General features: G+C 37.2%; 1 protein-coding gene across 4 annotated transcripts in view; it reads right to left on the bottom strand.

The window, feature by feature from the left end:
• The window catches only part of LOC106867633 (uncharacterized), a 274630-nt gene that overhangs the window by 35931 nt on the left and 223017 nt on the right, over positions 1 to 15682 (bottom strand). For all 4 annotated transcript variants that reach the window (XM_089349994.1, XM_089349993.1, XM_089349991.1 and 1 more), the window contains 8 exons: positions 15533 to 15675; positions 14022 to 14354; positions 11931 to 12117; positions 10916 to 11041; positions 9572 to 9700; positions 8881 to 9009; positions 7954 to 8082; positions 5410 to 5796 (listed from right to left, as the gene is read on the bottom strand). In XM_089349994.1, coding sequence (XP_089206120.1) covers positions 5410 to 5796; positions 7954 to 8082; positions 8881 to 9009; positions 9572 to 9700; positions 10916 to 11041; positions 11931 to 12117; positions 14022 to 14354; positions 15533 to 15675 — 1563 coding nt within the window. The remainder of the gene's footprint in view (positions 1 to 5409; positions 5797 to 7953; positions 8083 to 8880; positions 9010 to 9571; positions 9701 to 10915; positions 11042 to 11930; positions 12118 to 14021; positions 14355 to 15532; positions 15676 to 15682) is intronic.

The raw sequence follows: 15682 nt of genomic DNA on the forward strand, positions 1-15682 counted from the left end.
ATTTCCAATTTTGGCACAAGACCAGCAAGCTCGGGGGAGGGGGAAAGTCGATTACGTTAACCCCTGTGTTCAACTGGTATGTATTTTATTGACCCCAAAAGGATGAAAGGTAAAGTTGACCCCCAGCAGAATTTGAACTCAGAACTTTAAGATCAATGAAATGTCACTAAGTATTTTTCCCAGTGTGCTAACAATTCTGGCAGCTCACCACCTTAATAATAATAATAATAATAATGATAATAATAATAATAATAATAATAATAAAAAAACATTAATAATTACCAGTAGAGAGTACACAAGGAGAGTAAGACAATTGTGGTCAAAGCTGAATTCCAAAAATCTTATTGATGCAATAAATTCAAGAGCAATACCCTTAATCAGATATGTAGTTGGAATAATAGATTAGACCAAAAATGATGTAAAGAAACTTGACAGAAAAATTAGGAAGTTGCTAACGATGTATGGAGCCCACCATCCGAAAGCTGATATCAACTGACTGTATTTGAGGAGAGACCAAGGTGGAAGGGGCTTAATAGCAGTAGAAGAAAGTGCATAGATGGGAAGAAAAAGCACAGAAAACTACTAAAAGCAGTTAATAAAGAACAGGTGGTGAAGCATGTAATAGGAGAAAAGGACAAAAGTGAAATACAAAGAGAGCATACCAGACATTGAAGAGAGACCTCTGCATGGCCAATTTTGGAGAACCAATGAAGACGTGTGAAACAAAATCCTGGGCTTGGTTAAAAAAGGAGCAATTAAAAAAAGAAACAGAGAGCCTAATTGTAGCAGCCCAAGATCAAGCAATAAAAACAAACAACTTGAGACAAAAAATATATATGGAGAGAATGTGTCAGAAAAATGTAGAGCCTGTGAAACTTGGAACAAGACAATGCAACACATTGTGGCAGAATGCCCAAAGTTGTCACAGGAAGAATATAACAAATGGAAGCACGATCAGGGATTTGAAGCTGGAAACGTGGTACAATCATCAAGTTGAAAGAGGACTGGAGTCGGAGAAATGTAAGATTTTGTGGGACTTTCTTATTCAAATGGACAAGAAGTTAGAAAATAATAGACGAGACATAACGATTACAGATAAAGATAAGTGAAGTTGTTTACTAATTAAGTCAACATGTCTGTTTGATTCCAGGATTGTAAAGAAAGAGGAAGAAAAAAAAGATACAATCTCTTAAAATTTGAAATAGGAAGAATTTGAAGTACGAGAACAGTAAAGGTCAATAATAATTGGTGTGTTGAGAACAACAAGCAAACATAAAGACAAACAACTGAGGAAGACTGGAATAGCAGAGCTCCTACAGAAAGTTTGTCTCTTAGGGACAGCAAGGATTATCAGGAAGATTCTAAGCACTTGAAAGACTGCTGAAATTTCTGGATGCCTAAGGTTACAGGTAGTAACCTGCTACCCACATAAATCCTGTCAGGAATAAGACCAAACCTAAACCAAACCAAAATAATATATTTTCTTTTTTTTCCTTCCTTTAATCCTTATTTCTCTATACATTTATAGTCTCCTCCCTGACTCTGCTCTCTACACATTCTGACTGAATTGCCCATATGTCAACATGTACCTCCTTGCAACAATATAATCTTTAATTTAATCAAGAAACCCTTGGCCTGAAGAGTAGCCTGCAGTATACACTTCGCTTGGGTATTTACCACTTCCGAGATTCCACTCACTATGAAACATATGTAACCCGGATCTTACCTACTCCATTCCGTAACTCTTGTTTGTTTGTTTGTATGTATATATATATATATATATATATATTCTGTTGACTAATCGTTGCCAGTGCCCCTGGACTGGCTTGTGCGGGTGGCACATAAAAGACACCATTTCGAGCGTGGCCGTTTTCGTGCGGGTGACACGTAAAAGCACCCACTACACTCTCTGAGTGGTTGGAGTTAGGAAGGGCATCCAGCTGTAGAAACTCTGCCAAATTAGATTGGAGCCTGGTGTTGCCATCCGGTTTCACCAGTCCTCGGTCAAATCATCCAACCCATGCTAGCATGGAAAGCGGACGTTAAACGATGATGATGATGTTCTTTGAGCCACTTCTTCACTGCAGTTTTCACTTCCTCGTCACTGGAATAATGTTTGCCTCTCAAACGGTCTTTCATGGGGTCGAAGAGATGATAATCTGAAGGCGTTAAATTATTCCACTGATAAGGAAGTGAAAAACTGTAGTGAAGAAGTGGCTCAAAGAACAGTGAACAGAATTTTACGGGGCAGGGATACATGCTCTCATTCGAAGGTGGAACATTGCTATTGAGAGAAACGGTGACTATGTTGAGAAGTTGAGATGTGATCCACAGAGGACCAGCTTCATTTTGATGTATGATACATGTTCCTGTGTTGGTAATTATACCTGTACTAAACAAACTGGCATTACTTTTTGACTCACCCTCGTGTGTATATATATATATATATATATATATATATATATATATATATATAAAAGGGCATCCACCCATAGAAGCCAAGACAAATTGAACTGGAACCTGGTGCAGCTCACCAGCTTACAAGCTCTGGTCAAACTGCCCAACCCATGCCAGCATGGAAAAATGAAAGTTAAATGATGATGATATATGAAACTTATAAATAAAACATTTAAAATTCCACACTGCTCTTAAATAGTTGGTTGTCGTTTTTAACTAAATTGCAGAATGGTACTTTATGGATGTCGTTAACATGTATCTGCCTGCAGAGGAATTTGAACTTGCAACCAAGGCGAACAAAAGACTTAACATCCACCTGGTGCTGTTTCCTGTCTTTTTCGGCAGGAATATTGTCACTCACCACCAACACCACTGCTAGTGCTACATCATGAGTAGTGGTTGTATCCGGCCAAGGTGAAAAAGAAAAAAAAAAAAACGTAGCCAGAACAGATTTCGGAAAGAGAATTAAACCATTCTCTCTGACAACTATTTTTAAAAAAATTATTCAGCAACATTACAGTTTTACGAAATATTAAATTTCAAAATTACGGAGATGTACTTGCATAGCAAGGTGACCTGATCTGAGATCGTGTGATGAAACAAAAACAATTGCAGCGTGGAAGGGGTTAATAAGCCATTTAAAAACACACAAAAACCGTTAGGGTGAATCTAACGGTTTTTGTGTGTTTTTGAATGGCTTATAAACACCTTCCACCTTGTAAATTTCAAAAACCTTTGATGCACCACAGAATTTTGTCAGTGATCAGGTCTCAAAGCGACTATAATATTTTGGCAAATTAAATTTAAATGTTGAAGTGAATCTAACGGTCTTTTATGTATTTTTTAAATGGCTTCTAAACAGCTTCCACGCTGTAAATTGTTGGCTTTTCATTATTTCCCTTCACCTAATCTTGAAGATCAAGGGGGATTATTCTATTTTTTGTTTTGTTTTTGTCTTTTCAGCAGAAAAAAGCTTTCAAAACGAGATTTTAGGGGAAAGAAAAGACGCGCTTTTGTAATGTATTACTCGAATTCATTTATTATGGACGAGAAAAATAGAAAGCAGAGTCTTTTAAGATAAGAACCCAAAAGAGACTAAATACTGCTGCCGATATTGTCTTCAAATAATAATAATTAACGAGAGTCTTTATTTGTGTTGTGAATAAATAATTTTATTGATCTTTCTAATAATGTTTTACTCTATAAAAGATATCGATTATGTTTTTGAGGATATTTCATAGTTTAGGTTGTTTAAAACATAACACTAAGAGACAAGAACTTTGTGTTTGTCTGTTTGATTGCTTCCACAGCTTATTTAACCATTCAATAATGATAATTTGTTAGCTAGGCACAAGGTAACATTTTTAGGAAGTGGGCAGAGGAGTTTAATTGGTTTAAATGACCTTAGTATATGACAGGTACGTTAATATGTTGACCCAGGAAGGATAAACGACTAAATTTTGAATAGTAACTGAAGATAAGTTATAGGTAAATACAACAAACCATTTTATCTATGGTTCTACAAATTATCTAAACTACTTTTTGTTTTAATTTATTCAAAACACAGAATCAAGTACAGTATAATCTATAAATTACCTCAAAGAAGCTGGAACAAAACCCCAAAAAGATGCCATAAGACAAAACAGAGTCAGAGAATGGGTTTTAAATATTAAAAAAAATAACAAGTCCAAACTTTTATATAAGAATGTTGTAGTTTGCTTGAAGTATTGTAATCTTGAAGACAGCAAAAAGAGAAAATAGAAAGCTTCTGACAATGTGGAAAGTTTTGTATTTACCTTTATATTTCAGGTGCAAAGGTGCAAATTCCCTAGGGGATTTGAATGGGTTTACAGAACCTGCATAACTGGACATTTCTCAGATTCTTTTGAGCACCTTTTATGCGTGAGTCGTTGCCAGTGCCACCTGACTGGCTCCCCATAAAAAGCACCATCCGAATGTGACCGATGCCATACCTCCTGACTGGCACCCTTGCCAGTGGAACATAAAAAGCACTCACTACATTCTCAGAGTGATTGGTGAGAGCAAAGGTGTCCTTCTGGCTTGCCAGTCCCCAATCAAACCGTCTAACCCATGCTGGCATGGAAAGTGGATGTTAAATGATGATGATGATGATGATGCGCCTTTGCGTTTGAAATACAAAGGTTTTATAAAACTTTTGACATTGTCAGCAGCTTTCTCATTTTCTCTTTTTACCTTCTTCATTTATGTTTATATTTTAAATTCATTTAAATTTGGTTTGATTTAGTTTTTATCCAATATTTTTATATTTATGTTTTAAATTTTCTTCTTTGGTGAATATATTCACAGACACGACAGAGTTGGGACTTACATACACTGAAAGCTATGACAATGCTATGGAATAACAACAGAAAAAAAGATGGTATAGGCACACGCCAGAAAAGGTCACAGAAAATGAGAAAGCAACCATACTCTGGGATATGCCAATACGCACAGATAGAGAAATTAAGGCCAATAGACCAGATATAGTTGTCAAAGATTATGAAGGAAAAAAATGCTTTCTAAATGATGTATCAATACCAGCAGATGACAACGTTTCCCCTAAAAGAAATGGAAAAACTTTCAAAATACAAAGACCTGGAAATAGAGGTAACTCGAATGTGGAATCTAAAAACAGAAACAATTCCTATCATAGTAGGTGCCTTAGGTACAATAAAAAAATATTCAGACAAATACATAACAAAAACACCAGGACTTACGAATATATATAACATACAGAAAATTGCACTACTGGGCACTGCACACATCCTACGCAAAACACATTCAATACAGTAACCATAAAAGCATCACAGCAAACCACAGCACATACCCAAGGCACACAGAGCTGTGCTCGGTAGTGAAGTGAAAGCATGTGATAAAAATAAAACTACTGAATAATAATAATAATAAGGTTTCAGATAAGCATGTCCTTACCTTTTTCACACTGTCTGCCCATATATCCAGGTTTGCAAATGCAAATTCCAGATACAGCATCACAGTTCCCACCATTGAGACAGTCACAGAACCCTTCACAGTCCTTTCCATAGGTATCTTCTGGACAAGGGGTCGTGCACTTGTTCCCCATCCATCCTGGTGCACAGCTGCACACCCCAGTCACGTAGTCACACTGTGCTCCATTGTTGCATTCACATTTCTTTCGACATTCAATGCCATAGAAGCCCTCGGGGCAGGCTTTGTTGCAAAGCTTCCCTCGCCAACCTGCTGTACAGATACAGACACCATGGATGTGGTCACAGTAGGCTCCGTTTTCACAAGCGCATCTCATTGAACATCCAGGGCCATATGTGTTTTGGGGACATCCTAGAAGGGAAATTACAGTAGATTTAGATAAGATACAATAAAATGGTAAAAAGGGTCAAAGGAGTTGACAAATATATGCATCATTTCAGGGTTTACTCTTTTACTTATTTCAGTCATTTGACTGCGGCCATGCTGGAGCACCGCCTTTTAGTCAAGAAAATTGACCCCAGGACTTATTCCTTGGAAGCCCAGTACTTATTCTATCAGGCTCTTTTGCAGAACCACTAAGTTACGGGGACGTAAACACACCAGCATCGGTTGTCAAGTGATGTTGGGGGGACAAACATAAACACACAAACATATACACACACATACATATATATATATATATACATATATATATATATATATATATATATATATATATATATATATATACCAAATTCACTCACAAGGCTTTGGTCGGCCCGAGGCTATAGTAGAAGACACTTGCCCAAGGTGCCATGCAGTGGAAATGAACCCGGAACCATGTGGTTGGTAAGCAAGCTACTTACCACACAGCCACTCGAGAAAAATGAGAATTAAGTTTGTTAAATGATAATTAAGATTTCAATTAATAACAGGTTGTTAAACTTTAATATGTTATTACTTTGCAGTAAATTCAAGTGGGACAGACTTGCATTTTGGCTAAAATGATCGTTAAAGAGCAACATGGAGTGGCTGTGTGGTAAGTAGCTTGCTTACCAACCACATGAATCTGGGTTCATTCCCACTGCATGGCACCTTGGGCAAGTGTCTTCTACCATAGCCTCGGGCTGACCAAAGCCTTGTGAGTGGATTTGGAACACGGAAACTGAAAGAAGCCAGTCATATATATGTTTGTGTGTCTGTATTTGTCCCCCCAACATCGCTTGACAACCGATAGCAGTGTGTTTACGCCCCCCGTAACTTGGTGGTTCGGCAAAAGGGACGATAGAATAAGTACTAGGCTTCCAAAGAATAAGTCCTGGGGTCGATTTGCTCGATCAAAGGCGGTGCTCCAGCATGGCCACAGTCAAATGACTGAAACAAGTAAAAAGAGAGCAAAAAAAAAAAAAAAAGAGCAACATGTTCCGAATAAAAGGAGAAAAACATTTAGTTCCTACTTTGTGCTCCTGAGCAGTTTCAAGAAATAAAACATGATTAATTTCATAAATACATAACTGAGATAATTTAAATGAATTCTAATTATTACTAATTTACATAAACATAATTCTCAAATAAATTTAACTCAAATTAATTAATTATGTATTGCAGTTACGTAATTATGGAATTAATGATGTTTATCCTGGAGCTTTTCTTCTTTTATTCAATGTATAAAATTATCCTCATTTAATATCCATTTTCCATGCCAGAATTGAAAATGGATATTAAATGATGTTGGTAAATATAAAAATAAAGATAAAAAGTTGAAAACTAAAAGGAAACATAAAACATAAAATATTAACACAATTATTTGTTAATTGATAAGGAAATTTTAAGAACAAAATAATGTTTTTAATTTAGCATCATAATTATAAACGAATGAGACAAGATAAAACTAATTTATTTTTGCATAAGAATTGAAATATTCCAAGCAAACTCTTTTATATTTTTGATGATATTCTCTGTCTTTTTGTTTCAATAAATTTTGAAAATAATGAGGAATTTAGTCAAATAACTGTCATTATTAATCTGGTGTTTGGAACGAATTAACATGGAACTTTAATGAAAGGCTTTAATTTAAATAATTTTCAAACAGAAATCTGTAGAAATCGGAGCTGTCTTCATTGTGTTGGTATTGGAACGGTAACAGAGTTTCAAATTCTGATGAAACAGCTGAAACTAAGGAAACCAGCAATGGTTTATGTAAACAAAGAAAATTGGTTTCAAATTTTGGAACCAGGCCAGCAATTCAAGGTGGTGGAAGTCTATTACATCAACCCCAGTGTTTAACTGGTACTTATTGTAATGACCTTAAAAGGATGAAAGGCAAAGCTGACCTCAGTGGAATTTGAACTCAGCATATAAAGATGGACAAAAAGTCGTCAAACATTTTGCCTGGAATGTTAACGATACAGTCAACTGACCACCAGAACAGCAAGAATATTTACAGACAAAAACTGGTAAAGTGGAATCAATTTTGTTGTTATTTTAATATAAGAATCTCATAAAGGTTAAAGAATGTTTATTACTCACGTTCATTACAACCAACTCCCGTCCAGCCTGGAGAACAAATACACTCTCCAGTCTCTGGGTCACATTCGGCACTGTTCTGACAGATGCATTTGCTGCGGCATTTTACACCATAAGTTCCCGGGGCACACACTAAAAACACGGACAAAAAAGGAAAGTAAGGGATTAGAATTCAGGGTTTATTATTTGGTTAGTATTTCTCTTAATCTTCTCTTGTTTGTAACTGTATGGTTTCAGGTTCAGTCCCACTCTACAGCATCTTGGCTGTCTTACACTATAGCCTGAGGTCAATCAATACCATGTGAGGGAATTTGGTAGATGGAAATTGCAGGAAGCCTCTCTGTGTGTGTATGTTTGTATTAACTGCCAAGTTTTTTTTTATCCATATATTTTGGCTTTTCCAGGTGTCTTAGGAGTCAAAATAATATAAAGTATTTAAATTTTTTTCATATGTGAATTATTTTGGAAATTATGATAAATTTTTCAAAAAGTCCCAAATGGGGATTGCTGAAAAGCAAGCATATTTATCCTTTTCTATTCAATTGCAATAATAAACATTTTAGTTATTTTGAAACTATAGTATCAAATGCAAATGTGTATGAAATATCAAGGAATGATATAATAGATGGGAAATGCAGAAAGAAAAACGTTTTCAAAAGAGTCAATATTTTTGTAGTCCAAAAATTGCGATTTATGACTTAAAATGTCATCAAGAATTATCCAGAACTAATAATGACAAACTTTAATTATTGAATATTGTTAAACACGCCTCTGCAAATGCAATGTAAATAAGCAATTCACTTTAAATACAAGGAACAATCGGGAGTGAGACTGTTTTTAGCAGATCCCCAAATGGGTTAAGATTTCTCTTGGACTTCCCATCAAGAATTCTCTGCCAACCAAAACTCAAAGAATTATCAAGTATCTTACTTCTGTCACAGACTTGTCCAACCCAACCTGGTTGGCAAATACAGGAACCATTTGTTGCAATACAGGTTGCATTGTTCTCACATCTGCACCTTTCCAGACATTTCTCTCCATATCTGTTGCGAGGACATTCTGAAACGAATACAACAACAACAATAATAACAACTGAACGATAAGGATAAATGGTTTCAAATGCTGACCCAATGTAAGCAATTTTAAGGAGAGGGGTTAGTCAATTACATTGACCCCATCCCACTACTTTACAGGTATTTATTTAATCTGCCTGACTGGCTCTTGTGCCGGTGGCATGTAAAAAGCTCCATCCAAACGTGGTCGATGCCAGTGCTCCCTGACTGGCCCCATGCTGGTAGCACATAAAAAGCACCCACTACACTCTCAGAGTGGTTGGCATTAGGAAGGGCATCTAGCTGTAGAAACTTCACCAGAACAAATTAGAGCCTGGTGTAGCCTCCTGGCTTGCTAGTCCTCAGTCAAGTCGTCCAACCCATGCCAGCATGGAAAGTGGAAGGAGCAGGGAGTAACATGGAGGGTGTGTGGGTTTGTGCCAGTTGAGAGATTCAAGTTAGGGAGGGGAGGGTTATAGTTACCATTTATGACGTATCAAATTCTTGTAATCTGAAAGAAGATGTTTGAAAGAAAGAATTAAGTGTTCGCTTTGAAGGTAAGAACTAACCTTGTTCACACGAGAGACCGAACCAGCCAGGTCGACATATACATTCTCCTGTAGCAGGGTCGCAGGAAGCACCGTTTTGACATTCACAGACATTAAGGCAATTTATACCCCAACGTCCTTGTTTGCATTCTGTAAGAACAGATCAAGAAAAAAAAACAGTTTCACAGAAAGAACAATTTGTCACATTAAAATGGGAAAATAAAATCCACAAAGGGTTCACAAAAATGAAACCCATAAAACAATGAGGACCACAGAGCACAATACAATGTGAGGTTGCATAAATAAAAGCACGTAAACAGTAAAAACAATTATATAAATCCTAACAATAAAAAATTTCCTAAAAGAGGGAGACTTGTGGAAACCCCACAAAACTATAGTCCCCTGATCACTAGAGCAACTGCCCTTTCCACATTGTTTTCCTTCAATTTACGGTTGCATACTTAGAGTAGGACCATTCTTGTTAAATTCGCCCACCTCCCAACAAAATTGCTGGGAGGTAACACTTCCCTCTTTACCTTCACCTATCTTTTTAAGTGAAACGTGAAAAACTTGATGAGGACTTGGCCAAAGAGGAAAGTATAGTAATGATGTGTTTAAATGATTACATGAATGGACATATGAGTGTTACAAAGTGCTGTATTGAAATTATTATGAAAAATATTAAAGTTCTAAGAAGAGAAACATGTTACAGCAATGTTTCATTGAATTGTGGCACTTCTAAAGATGTCACCCTTCAACTAACTTTTGACCAAAAGTGTGGTCGATTTAGCAGGGCTTCTGTTGGTCCCTGTTGTCCTACATGTATGGGCAAGTTTGGGAAAGATTTCTTTAGGAAGACTGACAGCTGACCATGCATGCAAGTCTCCCCTTTCTGTGCTACTGGGGGTGGGGGAGGGTTATCCAAGGGAAAGGCTGCCAACTTCAGTTCATACTGCTTAGCACCCAGTGTCGTAGATGTTGACATCAGAACTCAACGAGTTGGAACAGGCACCACATGGCACTTGCTCCAACCTTTCAACAGTTCCACCGATAAAGCGCCTTGCTTAAGAACACAATGCACTGCCCTATTCAAGAACTGGACCCACAACTACATGATGTTTGAGCCCGACACCCAAGCCAATAGGTCACCTGCCTTCACCTCCACTTCAAGCTATGTTTTTCCAAAAGCCATTTACATGATTCAGTTGAAACTGTCCCAAAGTATGATCCAAGACTAGGTATTGAACTCCCATTGTCAACAACTTGCCATCGTTTATCAATCAAACTGACCAATGGAGAGAATGTGAGGGGTCAGAGTGAATATATATTGGTTATTGATGAGAAATCTAAATACAGTAAACATACCTTGTAGACAATGTCTGCCATGGTGTCCGGCTTCACAGAGACATGCCCCAGTCTCAGGATTACAGCCACTGTTGCCACATTCACATTGTTTCAAACAATTCCGTCCATATTTTCCTCGTTCACAGACTGAAAAATAGAAAGAAGAAATGGTAAGAAGTTCTGATCAACATTAGAAGACTTCAGATGCATGACACAGGTTATGCTGTTGGATAGATCTAACGTTGCCACAAGAGAGGAGAGTTAGTGATGTTTTGAATATAAATATATCTTACCCACACACGTCAAAGTCACTAGCCCCTATTCACACACACCATTCTCACATACATACACACACACGTGCACCTTCATGTGGGATCACCATCACTTTATTATCTCCCTTCGTTCGAACCTCTTCTTTCAAACTTTTTTTTCTAATCAGTCGCCATGCTTGACCACTAAATCTATAGACTTTCTTTCATTCTCTCTGTTTATTTTCACTTATTCCTTTCTGTTGAAGAGCATAGGCTCAAACACAAACGGCTTCTTCATTTTCCTGAGTGTCAGACTAATACATCTGCTTGTTGTTCATACACCTGTCTTCATCTTTTGTTTTTCTATAAGTTCCAACTATCTATCTATATATATATATATATATATATATATATACATACATCATCATCGTTTAATATCTGCCTTTCATGCTGGCATAGGTGGGATGGTTTGACATAGAGTAAAAGAGTTACAGGGGACATAAACACACCAAGACCAGTTATCAAGCAGTGGTATGGGACAAACACAGACACAAAAACACACAAGCATAAATACATATATATATATATATATCAATACATGATGGGCTTCTTACAGTTTCCATCTACCCAATCCACTTGCAAGGCTTTGGTTGGCCTGAGGCTATAGTAGAAGACACTTGCCTAAGGTGCCACGCAGTAGGACTGAACCTGGAACCATGAGGTTGGGGAGTAGATTGGGAACAGTTAACAACACCATCAAATCCACAAAAACTAACAAGACTCACCTTTCTGGCACCTGAACCCTGTCCGACCTGCTGGACAGTTCCATTTACATTCTCCACCAACATGGTCACAAGTTGTCTCTTTCGGACAATTACATGTTCCTTGGCATTTAATGCCATATCTATTTGCTGGACATTTTTGGTTACAACTGATTCCTTGGTATCCAGCAAGACATATACATTTACCATTCTGAAAAACAAAAGAATTTAAATATCGATTATTTTTTTCTTTTCATGTCTGTGACATTATTTACGAGTTGATGACGTATCATGAAAAATGACGGCTAATTGTAGTATTTTATATATAAATAAGGTACAAAATAAAGTACATAATAATCAGAGATACAAACCTTCACACACTTCCCTTGTACACGCAAACACATACACACATATACTCACACACTCACACAGAGTTGAAATGCTGTTTGATTTTTCCTTTCAGCGTTGAATGCTCCCCACCCGACTTCCATTGTGCACACATACACACATACTTCCCTTTTACATACAAACACATATACTCACATAGAGTTGAAACGCTGATTCTTTTTCACCCCTTCCTTCCTTATTCATCTATCACCCCTTCCTTCCTTATTCATCCATCACCCCTTCCTTTCACTTATTGCTATTACTTTCTCTCACTCCCTCTCAGTCAGGGCTATTACTCTCACTACTTCTCCTTCACTGAATTACTATTTTCTCTCCTGGAGGGAATCTGTTTTTGCTTGAGGAAAATAACAGCACTGATTTATTTCACAAATAACTAATCAGATATGTAATTAAAGCCCCATCATGTTAATTAAAATATTTCATTAAATATCATTACATAATATGACATAGTGAAATATTTTAGCAAGAATATTTTCATTAGGAAATTTGATGGACGAATTTGTCTGTGAATCCCTTTTGTCTTTACGTAAACTTTTCTACGAATGTAATTGTTTTGATTTCAGTCACTGTTTTCACCACCATTACAGCTACTGCCATTGCTATCATCATCATCATCATCATCTATGCTTGCATGGTTTGGACAGTTTGATAAGAAACTGACAGGTTCAAAGATTGCAACATCCTCCAGTGCCTGCTTTGACAGGATCCCTACAGCTGGATGTGCTTCCGAACCCCAACCACTTTACAAGGGGTGTACAAGATGATGTTTTTTCCTGGGCAGCAACAGGAAAAAATGAAATCTGCATTCAGCTTGCCTGACAAAGATCCCCTTTTTAACTGAGGGATGTTACAGCAGAGAGGGAGTCAGCTTTTTTCGAGGCGATTTGGGGTTAAGTTATGAAAGAAGGGGCCACGATAGATTTCTTTGTATAGAAGAGCTATATGGTTACTCACATTACAGTGCAACTAAAATGTACCGAAAATTTATTGAAAATATTTTAAAAACAGCCCTTTATTTAATATCAGTACTGGGATATTTAACTCTTGAAATGGGTTTTCAAGCACAAACATTTTGAGGAAAAATATTCAAGTATATATTAGCCCTTGAGGATCATCTAAGAGTACTGGTTGTTTTTGCGTAGCAGACAAATATGAGAGTCATAGGAATATGGATAAAGAATAAATATGAATTAAGGCAGTGAGCCGGCAGAAATGCTAGGACACAGGGCAAAATGCTTAGAGGTATTTTGTGTACAGTTACGTTCAGAGTTCAAATTCTGCCGTGGTCGACTTTGCCTTTCATCCTTTCGGGGTCGATAAATTAAGTACCAGTTACGCACTGAGGTCGATGTAATCAACTTAATCCTTTTGTCTGTCCTTGTTTGTCCCCTCTATGTTTAGTTCCTTGTGGGCAATAAAGAAATAAGAAATATGAATAAAGAATTACATAAAACAGGAAATAAAATTATTCATTCCAGTTTTTATGTGACAATACAAAAGCAAATTCCATATAAAGAACATAGGATGTGGTGCCATGTAGAAGGAAGTTCATCTGTAAATAAAATTAATGGTTTTATACCATTTCAATGTTCTATAAGCCTGGTGTGTGCAAAAAGATATTAGTTCAGAATGTTTATTTTAGTAATTACTAAACAGAGAAAATTCCATATTCAAAGAAAAATAAGGAAATCTAAAGACTGTACTTACTTTAGGATCACATCCTGAACTATGTTTCTGGTTACAAGCACATTCTTGAATACAGTTGCGACCCCAGGAGAAGTCTGGACACTTCCGATTACACAACGGACCAAACATTCCTGGTTCGCATTCACAGTTACCTAACATACGATTACAGTAACCTTCTGGACACTGCTGGGGGCACCTCTTGTTACAGTCCTCACCATAGTAACCAGGTGAGCAACCAATTTCACAGCTTACACCTTTAATACCTGGTGGACATGTACATTCACCCGTTTCTGGGTTGCAAGTCCCTCCGTTTTGACAAGTACACAGTCTGTTGCAGTCAATACCAAATGTACCCTAAGAAAAAAGGATTTATAAATGAATTGGGTTAAAAATATAATTGGGAATATATGCACACACACACACACACACACACACACACTCAAGCACACATATATACTCATATATACATACATATATTTATTCTATAGGCTTCTCATAAACTTTATATAAGGACTAGAGGGATCATGCTAAACCTGGAAGTATCTGCAAGTTTGTTAAATACAGACGTATCTAATTTTAATGAATTGTTTCACAATTGAAGTTCCGGCATCTGGCAATTGACTTGGTAAACACCCACAAAAATTATTAACCATTGTGCTAACAACCACCATGAGCACCTTTTTGAGGTCCATGTGTCTAACACATGTGGGCATGGCTACACAGTCAGAAAGCAGCATAGTACTCCCTCTCTCTTTTGGCAATAATCTAGTTTCATATCTCAGTACTGGACCCAACTAAATCCCGTTCCAGTAAGGTCAGTGTTTGACGTTGTTCTCCCAGATTTTATTTACAGCTTGGTCTGTAAGGGCAGGAGTGATTCAGTGCCCTACAGAACACAAAGCCACTGAAATGAGTATTTGAGTATTTGAATTCTTTTTATCCTTAATTAGTAAACTGTCATGACTGTGAGGTTGCTATAGCAACGATGGTGTCTGAGATAAGTAAGTCTGAGCTAATAAAGTGGGTGGGTGGGTGGGTTCTCCCTGAAGAGGGAATCATAATTAAGGAGGGAACTCTAGCTACTGAAGAGGACTCCAGCTAACGAGGGGACCCTATCTTAGAAGAGGAATGAAGCTGAGATAATGAAGAAGCCACAACTAAGGAGATCCTAATTTAAGAAGTGTCCTGTTTTAGGGGTGAGTTTTACTTAGCTAAAGAAGGAGCTGCTATGTGGTTGCTCTCTCTGCTAGAAGCAGCAGCCAAATCTCATTCATATCCCACCCTACCGTCATAGAAAGGAAGGATGTATTAAATAGGGAAGTCAGATACATAATGTTTGAATACAAGAGAGGAGAGTGATGGTGGGAGGTTGAGGGGATCTGGGGTCGGTTTTGGACAAAACAACAACAATAATCACAAGAACAACAACAACTACAACAATAATGACAACAACAACAACAACATGAAAAGGACAATAAAAATACAGACTGGGATTGCAAAAAAAAACAAAAAAGAATTTTGTGAAAACACACCTGTCGACATGTGTTGTTGCAAAGAATTCCTTGGAATCCAGGTTTACAGAGACAACCATCTCTGGCTTCATTGCACTGTCCACCGTTCATACAATTACTACAGGTAAAATGGCAGTTTGGTCCGAAATAACCAATCTCACATTCTAGAAA

Source organism: Octopus bimaculoides, chromosome 3 (assembly GCF_046866305.1).
Source record: "Octopus bimaculoides isolate indiv1 chromosome 3, ASM4686630v1, whole genome shotgun sequence".
Lineage (NCBI taxonomy): Eukaryota > Metazoa > Mollusca > Cephalopoda > Octopoda > Octopodidae > Octopus > Octopus bimaculoides.